This window comes from Leptidea sinapis, chromosome 6 (genome assembly GCF_905404315.1).
Source record: "Leptidea sinapis chromosome 6, ilLepSina1.1, whole genome shotgun sequence".
Classification (NCBI taxonomy): Eukaryota; Metazoa; Arthropoda; class Insecta; order Lepidoptera; family Pieridae; genus Leptidea; species Leptidea sinapis.
In genome coordinates this window covers 6,719,404-6,737,002 of record NC_066270.1, presented here as the reverse complement: position 1 = coordinate 6,737,002, position 17,599 = coordinate 6,719,404, and the positions used below count along the sequence as shown (strand labels likewise).

The window sequence follows — 17,599 nt, the reverse complement described above, 5'->3', positions numbered from 1 at the left end:
TGCGTTCCTTTTTTGCATCCTACCCTTGGGGCAGGGTTTGTTTCCCTTCGGATGATCCTAGTGCCTGCGCCGTTGCAGTAGCTAAACTCTGTAGTACCCATCGGTGGCAGATCACAGCCCTGGTTCGATGCGTCAGTTAAAGCAGCATCTGACTGCAAAAAACAGGCGTATCGAGCTTGGGTTGCGGCGTTGGGCACAAAGGATCCGAACTGCATAGTTCTTAAGAGGAAATACAACCGTGCCTCCAGATTTTTTAAGCGGCAAATCGCCCGTGCAAAATCAAAACACGTCGTCAAAATCGGCGAGCAGCTTTCCGCCGGAGCGACTACAAAGCGCAGGTCCGGCCACACATGGAGTATTGCTGTCATCTCTGGTCTGGCGCACCCCAGTATCAGCTCGATCCATTTGACCGCGTGCAACGCAGAGCAGCTCGAATTGTCGGGGACCCAGTGCTCTGTGAACGGCTGGATCACTTGGCGTTGCGTAGAGACGGCGCTTCATTGTGTGTCTTCTACCGCATTTATCACGGGGAGTGTTCTGCCGCCGAATTCCACCTTCGCACGACACGCTACAACTTAGGATATCATCCCCACCATCTGGATGTTTGGCGGTCCTCCACAATTTGGTTTTCAAGGAGCTTTCTTCCACGTACTACAAAGCTGTGGAATGAGCTTCCTTGTGCGGTGTTTCAGGGACGATACGACATGGGTACCTTCAAAAAAAGCGCGTACACCTTCCTTAAAGGCCGGCAACGCTCCTGTGATTCCTCTGGTATTGCAAGAGATTGTGGGCGGCGGTGATCACTTAACAACAGGTGACCCGTACGCTCGTTTGTCCTCCTATTCCTATATATCTCCTAATATCTCTATCTATATCTACTAATATTAAGAAATTTAATTCTCTAAGACTAGGGTATTAAATGAAACAATGTATTCCGGAAAAATAAATTAATATACATTTACTTAAATCAAATGTTTAAAAAACCAACGCTATCCGCAGCCCAACTGAGTGGACAGCATCGATTCATCACCCTACCCCCCATAGGAATTCGCGTCTCTCATCAAACTCGTAAAACAAAAAAAGATGTGGTGTCGTGGGACACCAGGTAGGAACGAAAATCCTTCGGCTAATGTAGAATCGACACAATTTGTAAAAAAAAATATTTTCAACTCCTCCAATCCCGCCGTAAGGAACTTCGTTCCAAAAAATCGTATCAAAATAAAATACATAAGACCTAAAATATTAGTAATTAATAAAGCAGCTTACAAATTTGTGAACTTTTTAGTTGTTCGTTTTGTAAAACCTCAATTGGAAAAATGGTCTCTATGTTAATATTTAAGTCGCCCTCTCCGTATTTATAGTCGCTCACTAACGGCCGTTTTCAATAACCTATCTATCCTTCCTTATCTTTCCATAGTTATGTCCAATATAGTTATAGTCCAATGCTATATGTATGTAGGTTATTGAAATGTAAGTAAGCGTAAAAGGATAGATTTGTCTACGTCTAGTAAGTTAAACTAAGGATAGACAGGTTATTGAAAACGATCGTTAGTAATTTAGCGCACGGCTAGAATTTTAATATCTATGGATGGATCAGTCGCAACCCACTTTTTGGCAGCTCGTTCTGGATTTTATTATTAATCAATATCCGTCGTTAGTTCAGTTAATTTTTCACTTATTCAAATTCATACCGCTTAAGTTATTAAAACAGTAGGTATCTCATCATCAGTCACTCAGTTTTTTGAAGCGAAAACTTCTTTTAGCGCGGTACGCGGTACGCATATTTTAAGATAAAAAAAATTATAACACAAGTCACAGACTATTGCTATCTCATTTACATACTCTATCCATCTTCTATCTACGGGTGATAGTAATGTATGTAAGTATCCATTCCTTCTCTGTGGTAATTAATGTCTTTCAAAGCGGTTGAAATCATGTGTCATCCTAGCAACATGTACCAGGACTTCATATGCAGTTTAGAGGTTCATGTAGAGTGCACATCTTAAAATTATTATGCAAGTGCTGACCCGTTCTTGTTGTTCGTTGGTGTTCTGTTATGATGACGGATGAAAGTTGATTTTTCTGAGAGATAAACTTTTTAATGTAAAATTATTGTAATAGTTCTGAATTGGGAAATATTTATACAAATAAATTAAAAAATAAATTTTAATATAAATTGACATATGATTCGAGAATAGATACACGTTGTCTCTATTCTCGAATATTTTATTTAACCACATAAATGCTAGTACTTTTTATTCTGAAAAAACAAATCTTATAACTATATTTACAATACTATAACTACATAAAATTCAAACTATCATTACGTGGAAGCGTACCTAAAATACTGGCAGCATTTCCGCGTTGGATAGCTAGGCTGATCCGTTGAAATTCTGATAAATAAAGCAATTGGTGCTAAATTATTTCCCAATATATAAAAATGTAAAACGTTAATGTTCTAGTTTTCACTTCTGTCGGCACTCCCGGAGTGCAACCCGTATTTTCTTTATTCGATCCTTTTATAATTCCCCATTTAAAACTATAAGTAGGTGGCAATGACATAGAACGTCATTGGTAGGTCATGGTTTTGATTGTACATCTAGTGTTGGTAAGCCTTTTTTATAATGACTAACTAATGGCGACCTCTAGCATATTATAAACATGACAGTACCTTAAACGGGATAGCATTGTCCTCATTCTTGGCAGGCGTTCCGTTGGCTGCTCCCGCATCGCCCCCGTTTTCCAGCTTCACGTCCTTAACCTGTTGCGTCACCTGTTCCACCGCTTCGTGGGCTTGCTCGGCCGACATCGTGTACTCTGTAAAACCTTCAAATATTAGGACTTTTCTTACAGAGAAGAGATTATCAAGAGCATAGACTTACGATATACTAGCGTAGATTAAATTTGTAACCAAGATTAATGAACGATGCGGGTCTCAAAGCCGCGACCTCTCGGGTTCCGTCCCAGCGCTTTTACCAATTGATTCAACCGTTCGAGTGACGTATGGTTCGTAAATCTTGGAATATCTTGTTCAAGTCTCAGGTACAGTTGGAAGAGCGCTCGGACTTAACCCGAGAGGTCGCGAGTTCGAGTTATAAATTTAATTTAATTAATCCCAGAAGTGAGATATAAAATTTCAAAAATAACAAATTGTTTACTAGCGTAGAGACGAACAATGCGTGCGAAAGAGAAGCACAGTATCTCTAACGGATACACCAAGATAGAAAAGGAAAGTGTATCTATTCCTAGAGCGCTTTCGCACTACGGCCGATCCGAATCGGCGAATCCGATCCGTATTCGTGAAAATACGGCCCGAAGCGGTCGAAGAACTATTTCTATGATAGATTACGCACTAGATCTGCTTGATGTGTTTTTTATTATTATTATTTCCTTTAAAGTTAAAGTTATTATATATTTTATTTTATGAAATGCTCACGTAATTCCTCTATTTATTTACGGTATGTGTGGATTGATGCATCTACTATACTCAATAACTCTTGTGTAAAATTAATACTTATAAAGTATTAATTTTCTTTTTTTTCTTTTTTTGACTCGTGTAAGCCTTTCAGTTTTTGACATTTGAGTATTTTTGTTGTGTCATATTGCATATATTGTTATTGAAATGATTTGTAAAACAATTAAAATGTAAATCTTGACTTAAAAGAGTGGCAATGAGTTTCTTGCTACTTCTTCTCATTAGCTCAACCCTTTACGAAGTAGCGGTAAATTCAATAAGGAACAATATTTTTTTTGACATTCATAAGCGTCATTTCCGTGACCTACATAAATAAAGTATATTTGAATTTGAAAAAGAACCGGCTTCCGTCAACCGATACAAATAGTTCTATTCTGACTACATAGCCGTAAACCGCGCTTGGTTCCTTTATATTTTAAATATTGAACACTTAGATAATTTTATGACCCTACGAGAAAGTGAGAAGAAAAAGATCAACGCTCTTGAGATGTGGTGCTCGAGAAGAATGCTCGGTATATCGTGGACGGAATTCCGAACCATTGAGTCAATGATTCTTCGGGAGCTCGGCATCAAACAGAGACTGTCTGCTACAGCTGGTAGTACGAGCAGTCTTCTCACTTTCTTCGGGCATGTATCGGGACGTGGAAGCGACTCCATAGAACGCTTAATAGTGCAGGGTAAAGTCGAGGGCACTAGACCAAGAGGCAGGTCCCCGATGAGGTGGACGGATCAAGTGAGGCAAGCTGTCGACGGTACTCTGCATGAATGCACGAGAAGAGCGGCAGTTCGCGACGAGTGGCGTCGCATTGTGATACAGGCCACTAACCTCGACGTGACGACCACGACCACTCTGACAAGAGTGTAAAGCCGAAGAAGAAGAGATAATTTATACGCCCAGATAGAGTCTCTTGCTGTTAGACAACCGATGAAAACAGGCCAGGTTTATTACTTTAAGTGCGTGACCAGCTACGTCTTACACTAACGATCTATGGTCATGAGTCGGTGTGACTCGTTCTCTAAACATATGGCGATGGCTGGTCCACGCGCCATTCTCATAAACTGGCGTCTGTTGGCGTGATTGGTTGATTCGGTCATCGCAGGCATTTGTTACCAGAATTCTTGTTTGTTTCTTGTCTAATTTGTGGATAGTTTGATCCTTTACTCATAACTCTTATTATTTTTGAAGTGAAAAATTATTTAATTTCACTGAGCATTTTATTTTTTCGGCATTGAATAATACGCTCGTTCGAGTAAAGTTGGCTCGAATCTACTAAGAGAGCGTGATAAAGGTTACTATAACATAAATAATTTTTACCGATACTACAACTTGGGAAAGGAGTGACCACCCAAGAGAAGGACAAACGAGCGTACGAGTCACCTGATGTTTAGTGATCATCGCCGCCCACATTCTCTTGTGATACCAAAGGAATCACAGGAGCATTGCCGAAATTTTAATAAGGATGTACCTACGCGCTTTTTTTGAGTACCCATGTCTTACCGTCAGCAAGCTCATACCACAGCTTGGTTGTACGTGGAAGAAAGTTAATTGAAAACCACATTTTAAAAGTTGATATAAGTGCCGACAATAATCAAACCATATTATTCATATCTCTATTAATCCGTATTCCATTAAATGATATTTTATTAAAGACCGTTTGAATAGCTGATATACTTTTTAAATTATTAAAATCGGACATTCTATTGAAAAGATATAACGAATTAAAAAAATGTCAATCTAAAAGAAAATAATGCAATAATAAAATAATAACTAAGTGAAATAAAATTAATATGTAGGTAGTCCTACCTACAGCCTTTCCCAATATTCAGTCTATCTCTTACTTGAGATAAAAATCGTAACTATCGTTGACTTTTCTGTCCCAATAAGCTTATCGACGGTAACTCACCTTATCCGTACACGCTGTCTGTCAATGGGACGACGTATAACACACCAGCGATAGAAGCTTGTATGGAAATTCACGCGTCTCAATATAAGGCGATAAGAATGACTTATCGGGTATATTGGGACAGCTTCAGATTATTGACAGATAATTACTGACAGTAGAAGGTAGTAATTTATCTCTATCCGTTAATATACTCTCTAGTATATTGGGAACGGCCGTTAGTAGACTTTCCTCTACCACGAGATAGGTATGTACGCGAGTGAAACCGCAGGACATTGCTAGTAGCTAATATTTAAATACTAACTGAAGTTCTAAACACCAATTCATATTTTTCGACGACCATTTTAAGCTATGCAGTAGATAGTTAACGTTTCATACATAAACTAATACATAAACCTAGTCAAGGTGATTCATAATTGCGTATGAACATGATGTCATTTGCAAGTTCTATGTTTACGATGGTATATATAGGTACATATAGCCTACCACAATAACTTGAAGCATTCGTGTTATATCGCTAAAGGCTAAAATTGGCAATTACATCACCGACCTTGCGAAACGTATATCCGTAAATATCAGCTGAGATTCTCGCGCGATAGACAGTAAGGTAAACCTATTTTTACTGATACCTACCTAATAGTGCAATTCGCACTTCTCTTTTTGAGGATTTCGTAGTGTTTATCATTATTATTTCAATAAAATGATGTATTTTAGGAAAATGGTTTGTTTGTATAATTCACATGCTTATGATATTGTGTGTTTTCTATCGCATTTATCACGGGGAGTGTTGCGAAGAGCTGTTTGACCCGATTTCCTCCGCCGGATTACACCTTCGCACGACACCACACCCGGTTTTCAAGGAACTTTCTCCAACGTAAAACCAAGCTGTGGAATGAACTTCCTTATGCGGTGTTTCCAGGACGATACAGTAGGTACCTTCAGAAAACGTACACTTTTCTGAACGATCGGCAATGCTCCTGTGTTACCTCTGGTGTTGCTACAGAATGTAGGTGGCGGTGATCACTTAACATCGCTGCCCCACTCTTTCATAAATCACAAAACACTTTCGCATATTTTGTTAACCAATTCTAAGATGGTTTAACAGCAAGGAAAAATTTACAAGAAATTTTATTTACATTTAAGCGTACCCTCTATTTGTTTTTTCATGGTCTATTAACTATATTTTGACGGGAAACGATACAGGCAGTAACTTATTTATTCCAGCTATGTAATCCTTTTTTCTAGATGCATCTAAAATCTCTTGATATAAAAGAGTGGCAATGAGTTTCTTGCTACTTCTTCTCATTAGCTCAACCCATTTACGAAGTAGCGGTAGATTCATTAAGAAAAATATTTTTTTGACATTCATAGGTGTCATTTCCGTGACCTACATGAATAAAGTTATTTTGATTTTGTAATAAAATAGTAATGCATTTCTAAGTATGTACCTATGTATGTTTCACTTGAAAGGACATGCGAATCCGCTTCTAGGTTTATTGAAACCCTTAGCTTAGCATTGTACCTACAAAGTATACACAGCACGTAAGTTGCTTAAAATCTCCCCTTGGTAAACTATCTAGGTTCTATTGTCTGATTACAGGGGTTCTCCTCTCTTTCTCCGAAACGAAACTTCGTAAACGAACGAAATTTGAACGAAGTATTGGTAGTGACCCTACTCTATTTTGTTTCGGACACATCGAAGTTCGAACCATAGACAATATTCATGAACGAATTGTGAACGATTGAAATGAACTTTACTTTTATCCAACTAATTCTAAAGAGAGAGAAGAGAAGAGAGAAGAGTTCTATTACATGCCAACGATGAGTAGTAACTAATGACAACCAAAATTATCTGTATTACACACGCAATGGAAACATGTTTACTTGAATTCTGTAAAAATAGTTTAGGTTTAGAAATTCAAAATGTCAAACAATGACGTTCGGGAACAATACTTCGGAACGAATGGAACCGAAGTAGGAAACACTCGAAACTTCGATCGAATCTTCGTTTTTCGTTGAATAAGAGAATACTTACAGTTCGAAAATGTGTGTAAAACACGGTTATTAAGAGTCTGCAAATAATCTAATCTATTAAAAATTTTATGCAACGGTGACAAGTACGTATGAAAATGAAACTCATGAAATAGGTGTTACGGTATTTGTAACGCAATCGAAACGCTGACGTCTGTTCACATCCTCACCAATCTACATAAACAAACTATAATGAGGTTAGATTGCGAAGAACACTTGGGTGTAGGAAACAGCTATTAGATACCTTATAAAAATAAAGTAGTAGTGGGCGACAAAAGCAATTTCTACTTATTACATACCTGAGAAAAACTAGTGCTGGGGCTACCTACTGTTTCGACTGTCTATGTCGTAATATGTCAGTCTCAGTGATTCTTACATTGTTTGTGCCGTTTGATGTAGAGACACTTGGCCCGTGGGGCCCAGAGGCGCGGAGAATGTACTAAGTACCTACTATCAACCTACACGCCTTAATAGGGCTACTGGAAACCCGAGTGCTGGCAGCTATTTCGCTCAACGGATCAGGCTAGCTGTTCAACGCGGAAATGCTGGCAGTATTGTTGGTACAATTCCCCGTAATTATAGTTTTAAATTAATGTTATTATATTATTGTAAGTATAGTTTTTTATGACAGTAAGGGACGAGACGAGAAGAACTTTCAGCTTATGGTAATTGATACCCCTGCCCATTACAATGCAGTGTCGCTCAGGATTCTTGATGAGTCCAATAATTCTGAGTGACACTACAACTGCACTCGTCACCTTGAGACATAAGATAAGTTAATAAAGTTAAGTCTCATTTGTCGAGTAATTTCACTAGCTACAGCGCCCTTCAAACCGAAACACAGTAGGTACCTAATGCTTACACATTACTGGTTCACGGCAGAAATAGGCGCCGTTGTGGTACCCATAATCTAGCCGAATTCCTGTACAAAGGAGCCCACTGGTTAAGTTGTAAGTTTTGTTTTATTTAAATAAATAATCTTTATCAAATGTATTATTTAAATAGCCAGATGGCAGTCGCTCCAATCCCAATATATTCCTGGGAAACCGTCAAGCCAAGTGCTAGATAATAATGAAAATTTCCATCGTTATCAATGTAGGTACTTATGTACAAAAGCAAATAAAATTAATTCTAAATAGGTAAAAAGGATTTCCGTTTGCGATTGATAACATACAGGTTTTTAATGATTCAGCATACACGTACCTATGTACCTAAGATACAATAATTATTTATTTACTTTATTACCTATTCGTATCCCTCATACTTCTCTTTCAAGCGCCATCTGTTTTAGATTTATGGTACTGTGTTTTTTTTTAATGAAAATAAGGGACGAGACGAACAGGACGTACAGCTGATGGTAATGGATACGCCTTGCCCATTACAATGCAGTGCCGCTCAGGATTCTTAAAAACCCCAAAAATTCTGAGTGGCACTACAACTAATAGTAATTTCACTAGCTACGGCGCCCCTCAGACCGAAACACAGTAATGCTAACACATTACTGCTTCACGGTAGAAATAGGCGCCGTTGTGGTACCCTTAATCTAGCCGGCATCCTGTGCAAAGTAGCCTCCCACTGGTATGGTGTACCACATGACGTCTATTCTAGAATCTTTTGAAGAAATAAATTTGATAAATTAAACTATTTCGTGATTACCACGGACTAGTAAAAAATAAGGACTCCATGTCACCTTACATAACAGTGTAGCACCAAAACAAGCCGATTAACGTGTAAATACATAGCCCAACGCACACACTTACGCTACTACAGGCCGATAGGCGACCATTATGAGAATTTTTATCGTCTGTGACAGATCAGTTTGCGTCTCAATAAAATATTTCAAAAATACCGTCGTGCGTTGTGAAAAAGTGTAAAAACGAAACCATAATATAAGTATTTGTGGCCATATATGATTATTTGAGGGAGAAAAAATTGTGTAACTAGTATACCCCGTAACCGCACACACACTAGCATAACGGTGCTTCACTTGCTAATATCACGGCGCGGAGTCCTTCTTCTTTTACTCGTCCGTGGTGCTTACAAATAAAGGATTCATGGATTTCGATATGTGCCGACTAGCAGCCGATTTCTACATTTAATCGCAATCCTAAAATGACTTTCGGAGTTTATTATTTTCATCCATTTCCATCCAACGGTTTGCGATACCCTTTTTTGTACTTTAATTATGTTTGTAAACGTTACCAATCTGAGATTTCCTGGTAAGAGTTATTTAATCAAAAAAAACAGACAATGATAGAAGATCTATACGAGGAAAGCAAGGAAGTTGGACTCATAATGAACATGGAAAACACCAAAGTATTAAAATCAAAAACTTTTAACAGCAGTATCTCTCAAAGAAAAATTTTAAGAAATAAATATTATGACTATTCATTGTCATGAAAATTTAATATACGTTCACAAAAATCGTCACCTTTTTGCTCTTAATAGTGATTTCCATTATTATAACACTAGAAATAAGGGATTGCCTGTAACTAATTCTAGTAGGCTTCATAAGATACATAACAGCTTTAAGGGTAAATGTATACACTTTTATAATAAAGTCCCAGCCACTGTTCAGGCATTATCTATAAATAACTTTAAATGTTTTATAAAAAAAATGGCTCTGTCGTAAATCCTATTACTCCACAGCTGAATATCTAAGTGATCGGACAGCCTAGGTTTAGATTATGATTATTTTATAGCGATAGAAATGACACTATAATATATATTTATTGAAAAGAGCGCAAAAAAAGAATGCTGGGAGAGTTTCTTGCGCCGCTTCTTCTCCATCAGAGCGCCATTTGATTCTGAAGCGGTAGTAGTATCTAGTATATTAGAAATTAGATCAAAAGGAATGCTAAAGGAATCAATTTTGAGAAAATAAATGCCTTATATGCCTTTTAGTATCTTTTTCGCTTACATAATATGGCTGCCAAACCTGGGCGTTCAATAAATACCAAACGAAGAGTATTAAAAATTACTAAGTATTACGAGTAAAAGACAAACCCCCTTATTCATAATGGTCCGCTAACTTTAAACAGCCGCTAAGGAGTGTTTTTTCTCATTCTGACTTAGGTCAATAGAAGAAGACAGAGTGAGAATTAGCTTGTCTTAAGTTATTATTGACTATTATGAATAAGGGGGAAAATATAATAAGGAAATTGAAATCAATTTCAATATCCAATCGTAATCTGTGTAGGGTTCGGTCCGATTTATGGCGAGAGAAAAAATTTTCAAATACATCGACACCCCCATGACTTAAATAGGTAACACTATTTATATAAAATTAATTACAAATAGATAATATCATGAAATTCGCAGTTGACAGGTAAGCCCAAAACTCTGACTCTGACGTGCAAGTCTTTGTGTGACCTGTCAAATCGATAAGACGCCTTGATAACTTTGAAGTCTAAATTTAATATATTTAAAAAAATAAAATTGTAGGGCGTCACATATTGTCTACCTTCAGTAGGTACACTGTCTACATTTGACTGTTATTTTGTACGAGTATTAATGTGACTTGGAATAAAAAGACTTTGAATTTAAATTACTAGTAATTTTATAACAAGGTCGTACGTCATAGAGAAAATATTTGCCGTGATTAAAACGATACACAAAAGTGTAAAATTTTCCATTACACAAAATGCCAAATCATTTTTCATTATTATATTGTACTCTGTTGTCATTATTAGTCCTTGATAGACATCAATTAACAAAAGCTTGAATTGATTCTTGAAGAATTAATTCTTCAAGAATCAATTCAACTTTTTGACTAGCCAAACGTGCAAGCGACGAAACTCGAAGTTTGACTGTAACATATCAAGTAATGGCCGAACTTACGTAATACTTTACTATGGAATTGTAGTTCTATTATCGTACATAGATACTCTGTTTGGGATAGGGAAGTTACGTGGTCTGATTTCAAATGTATGATTCAATGTATATAAGTTTTAATCTGGTCACTAGCATTCAAATTTAGGTCACCACTGTTACGAAATTTAAATACATTCGCTATTATATAATATTGGCTCATTCATACCAAAATAGACAGCGTAGGTAAGCAAAAAATGAGGCAAAAACACAAATAATACAAACACATACAAATAAAAGCTTTTGTTAATTGATGTCTATCAAGGACTAATAATGACAACAGAGTACAATATAATAATGAAAAATGATTTGGCATTTTGTGTAATGGAAAATTTTACACTTTTGTGTATCGTTTTAATCACGGCAAATATTTTCTCTATGACGTACGACCTTGTTATAAAATTACTAGTAATTTAAATTCAAAGTCTTTTTATTCCAAGTCACATTAATACTCGTACAAAATAACAGTCAAATGTAGACAGTGTACCTACTGAAGGTAGACAATATGTGACGCCCTACAATTTTATTTTTTTAAATATATTAAATTTAGACTTCAAAGTTATCAAGGCGTCTTATCGATTTGACAGGTCACACAAAGACTTGCACGTCAGAGTCAGAGTTTTGGGCTTACCTGTCAACTGCGAATTTCATGATATTATCTATTTGTAATTAATTTTATATAAATAGTGTTACCTATTTAAGTCATGGGGGTGTCGATGTATTTGAAAATTTTTTCTCTCGCCATAAATCGGACCGAACCCTACACAGATTACGATTGGATATTGAAATTGATTTCAATTTCCTTATTATATTTTCCCCCTTATTCATAATAGTCAATAATAACTTAAGACAAGCTAATTCTCACTCTGTCTTCTTCTATTGACCTAAGTCAGAATGAGAAAAAACACTCCTTAGCGGCTGTTTAAAGTTAGCGGACCATTATGAATAAGGGGGTTTGTCTTTTACTCGTAATACTTAGTAATTTTTAATACTCTTCGTTTGGTATTTATTGAACGCCCAGGTTTGGCAGCCATATTATGTAAGCGAAAAAGATACTAAAAGGCATATAAGGCATTTATTTTCTCAAAATTGATTCCTTTAGCATTCCTTTTGATCTAATTTCTAATATACTAGATACTACTACCGCTTCAGAATCAAATGGCGCTCTGATGGAGAAGAAGCGGCGCAAGAAACTCTCCCAGCATTCTTTTTTTGCGCTCTTTTCAATAAATATATATTATAGTGTCATTTCTATCGCTATAAAATAATCATAATCTAAACCTAGGCTGTCCGATCACTTAGATATTCAGCTGTGGAGTAATAGGATTTACGACAGAGCCATTTTTTTTATAAAACATTTAAAGTTATTTATAGATAATGCCTGAACAGTGGCTGGGACTTTATTATAAAAGTGTATACATTTACCCTTAAAGCTGTTATGTATCTTATGAAGCCTACTAGAATTAGTTACAGGCAATCCCTTATTTCTAGTGTTATAATAATGGAAATCACTATTAAGAGCAAAAAGGTGACGATTTTTGTGAACGTATATTAAATTTTCATGATAATGAATAGTCATAATATTTATTTCTTAAAATTTTTCTTTGAGAGATACTGCTGTTAAAAGTTTTTGATTTTAATACTTTGGTGTTTTCCATGTTCATTATGAGTCCAACTTCCTTGCTTTCCTCGTATAGATCTTCTATCATTGTCTGTTTTTTTTTGATTAAATAACTCTTACCAGGAAATCTCAGATTGGTAACGTTTACAAACATAATTAAAGTACAAAAAAGGGTATCGCAAACCGTTGGATGGAAATGGATGAAAATAATAAACTCCGAAAGTCATTTTAGGATTGCGATTAAATGTAGAAATCGGCTGCTAGTCGGCACATATCGAAATCCATGAATCCTTTATTTGTAAGCACCACGGACGAGTAAAAGAAGAAGGACTCCGCGCCGTGATATTAGCAAGTGAAGCACCGTTATGCTAGTGTGTGTGCGGTTACGGGGTATACTAGTTACACAATTTTTTCTCCCTCAAATAATCATATATGGCCACAAATACTTATATTATGGTTTCGTTTTTACACTTTTTCACAACGCACGACGGTATTTTTGAAATATTTTATTGAGACGCAAACTGATCTGTCACAGACGATAAAAATTCTCATAATGGTCGCCTATCGGCCTGTAGTAGCGTAAGTGTGTGCGTTGGGCTATGTATTTACACGTTAATCGGCTTGTTTTGGTGCTACACTGTTATGTAAGGTGACATGGAGTCCTTATTTTTTACTAGTCCGTGGTAATCACGAAATAGTTTAATTTATCAAATTTATTTCTTCAAAAGATTCTAGAATAGACGTCATGTGGTACACCATACCAGTGGGAGGCTACTTTGCACAGGATGCCGGCTAGATTAAGGGTACCACATCGGCGCCTATTTCTACCGTGAAGCAGTAATGTGTTAGCATTACTGTGTTTCGGTCTGAGGGGCGCCGTAGCTAGTGAAATTACTATTAGTTGTAGTGCCACTCAGAATTTTTGGGGTTTTTAAGAATCCTGAGCGGCACTGCATTGTAATGGGCAAGGCGTATCCATTACCATCAGCTGTACGTCCTGTTCGTCTCGTCCCTTATTTTCATTAAAAAAAAACACAGTACCATAAATCTAAAACAGATGGCGCTTGAAAGAGAAGTATGAGGGATACGAATAGGTAATAAAGTAAATAAATAATTATTGTATCTTAGGTACATAGGTACGTGTATGCTGAATCATTAAAAACCTGTATGTTATCAATCGCAAACGGAAATCCTTTTTACCTATTTAGAATTAATTTTATTTGCTTTTGTACATAAGTACCTACATTGATAACGATGGAAATTTTCATTATTATCTAGCACTTGGCTTGACGGTTTCCCAGGAATATATTGGGATTGGAGCGACTGCCATCTGGCTATTCAAATAATACATTTGATAAAGATTCTTTATTTAAATAAAACAAAACTTACAACTTAACCAGTGGGCTCCTTTGTACAGGAATTCGGCTAGATTATGGTGACCACAACGGCGCCTATTTCTGCCGTGAACCAGTAATGTGTAAGCATTAGGTACCTACTGTGTTTCGGTTTGAAGGGCGCTGTAGCTAGTGAAATTACTCGACAAATGAGACTTAACTTTATTAACTTATCTTATGTCTCAAGGTGACGAGTGCAGTTGTAGTGTCACTCAGAATTATTGGACTCATCAAGAATCCTGAGCGACACTGCATTGTAATGGGCAGGGGTATCAATTACCATAAGCTGAAAGTTCTTCTCGTCTCGTCCCTTACTGTCATAAAAAACTATACTTACAATAATATAATAACATTAATTTAAAACTATAATTACGGGGAATTGTACCAACAATACTGCCAGCATTTCCGCGTTGAACAGCTAGCCTGATCCGTTGAGCGAAATAGCTGCCAGCACTCGGGTTTCCAGTAGCCCTATTAAGGCGTGTAGGTTGATAGTAGGTACTTAGTACATTCTCCGCGCCTCTGGGCCCCACGGGCCAAGTGTCTCTACATCAAACGGCACAAACAATGTAAGAATCACTGAGACTGACATATTACGACATAGACAGTCGAAACAGTAGGTAGCCCCAGCACTAGTTTTTCTCAGGTATGTAATAAGTAGAAATTGCTTTTGTCGCCCACTACTACTTTATTTTTATAAGGTATCTAATAGCTGTTTCCTACACCCAAGTGTTCTTCGCAATCTAACCTCATTATAGTTTGTTTATGTAGATTGGTGAGGATGTGAACAGACGTCAGCGTTTCGATTGCGTTACAAATACCGTAACACCTATTTCATGAGTTTCATTTTCATACGTACTTGTCACCGTTGCATAAAATTTTTAATAGATTAGATTATTTGCAGACTCTTAATAACCGTGTTTTACACACATTTTCGAACTGTAAGTATTCTCTTATTCAACGAAAAACGAAGATTCGATCGAAGTTTCGAGTGTTTCCTACTTCGGTTCCATTCGTTCCGAAGTATTGTTCCCGAACGTCATTGTTTGACATTTTGAATTTCTAAACCTAAACTATTTTTACAGAATTCAAGTAAACATGTTTCCATTGCGTGTGTAATACAGATAATTTTGGTTGTCATTAGTTACTACTCATCGTTGGCATGTAATAGAACTCTTCTCTCTTCTCTTCTCTCTCTTTAGAATTAGTTGGATAAAAGTAAAGTTCATTTCAATCGTTCACAATTCGTTCATGAATATTGTCTATGGTTCGAACTTCGATGTGTCCGAAACAAAATAGAGTAGGGTCACTACCAATACTTCGTTCAAATTTCGTTTTTTTTGGCGTTTTGAATTTCGGCGTTTGACTAGCCTTATAGTATTCGATGTAATATATTCGTTAGGCAATGACAGTTTGACAGAAGCGATAGATCTTGGAACTTTAAAAACATGTTGAATTTCGGCGTTTCACTGTTCCAATCTGTCTCTCCTAGTATTCGACATAATATATCCGATATTCAAAGACCGAAATACTATTGCCTTGGACTTTAAATATGGCTCCTTTTCAGACCTGAGGTTTAACTTGCCAGATCTAGAAGCGACAGAGCTTCGAACTTTAAAAAACATATTGAATTTCGGCGTTTGACTGTTCCAATCGGTCTCTAATAGTATTCGACAAAATAAATTCATTAGTCAAAGACAGTAATACTATTGGCTTGGACTTTAAATATGGCTTCTTTTCAGACCTGAGGTTTGACGTGCCAAATCTCGAAGCGACAGAGCTTCGATGTTTGCTGTTCTAGTCAGACTTTCCTAGTATTCGACATAATATAATCGTTATTCAAAGAGCGAAATACTATTGGCTTGGACTTTGAATATGGATTCTGTTGACACTTGAGGTTTGACGTGCCAAAGCTAGGAGCGACAGAGCCTCGAACTTTAAAGACATGTTGAATTTCAGCGATTAACTGTTAAAAGCGGTCTCTCCTAGTATTCGACATAATATATTCGTTACTCAAAGACCGAAGTACTATTGGGTTGGACTTTGAATATGGCTTCTTTTCAGACCTGAGGTTTGACGTCCTAAATCTCGAACCGACGGAGCTTCGAAGTTTGAATAACATGTCGAATTGCAGCGTTTAAATGTTGACATCGGTTTCTCCTAAGCAATAGACATAAGTTCATTAGTCAAGGACCGCTATACTATATTCGCTTGGTCTTCGAATAAGTCCACTTTCCCGACCTGTGGTTTGACGATCCATATCTACATGCCAAGGAGCTTCGAAGTTTGACTATAACATAAACATATATTTTAATCCTCGCTTAAACATATCTCATTAGCGAATAGCAGTTTTATACCATAAAATATTACCATCTTTATTAATGTCTCTGCCTGTATTATTTATAATGATGATGTAATTAGTATTTTTTCCGTTACTTCGAATACTGAGGTGATTCGCAATTTAAATTATTTAATTAGTTTTTAATACATATATATACATGCCTATACACACACATATATATATATATATATATATATATATATATATATATATATATATATATATATATATATATATATATATATAATTTCCCAATAATAAACAAAACATCAATAATTATTTCCATTAAGAAATGTTTTATGTTATTAACCTTTATTTAACAATTCTTTTGAATATCGTTTTGTTTTGAACATTTTCTGGGATCTTGTTGTAAAAGCATATACATCGCCCCACGAAAACGTTACTAACTCGACTTGCCGAGTCGTAGTCATTATAAATTTATGTTTGTTCCTGGTGTTAACATTATGTTTATGACAATTTCTAGCAAATTCACTTATGTGCCTGTGTACATACATTACATTATCGAGAAGTTTTCTGTGGGTACAGAACCCACAACTTATTGTTCATGCGGCCACGTATAGGTACTCTATTAATTCGATCCACAAATAAACTAATTACGCGGGCACGTAGATACTAAAATAAAAATTAATTATAAAACTAGGTTGTATCCCCGGGGAGTATAGCAGGATTGTGTATTATGTTATGTATGATAATAATAATATTGACACACTTTTCACAAATTATCTTGCCCCAAATTAGGCATAGCCTGTGCTATGGATTGCAAGACAACGATATATTTAATACGATATACTTACTTAAACATACATAAATACATATGAACATCATATCCATTATATAAATGATAACTCTTAACGGGATTCGAACCCGGGATCTCTAGCTGAGTAGGTAGGGTCGCTAACCACTGGGCTATACATGTTTGAAGGTATATTTTCTGCTTTTTGTAAT

The 17,599-nt window shown here is 36.4% G+C and overlaps 1 protein-coding gene across 1 annotated transcript in view; it reads right to left on the bottom strand.

Annotated features, from left to right (window-relative positions):
* Positions 1-17,599, bottom strand: part of LOC126965113 (tubulin polymerization-promoting protein homolog) — a 32,080-nt gene that overhangs the window by 6,845 nt on the left and 7,636 nt on the right. Inside the window, exon 2 of the mRNA XM_050808578.1 lies at positions 2,672-2,817. Within this exon, the coding sequence (XP_050664535.1) occupies positions 2,672-2,809 (138 nt within the window). The 5' untranslated portion in view covers positions 2,810-2,817. The remainder of the gene's footprint in view (positions 1-2,671; positions 2,818-17,599) is intronic.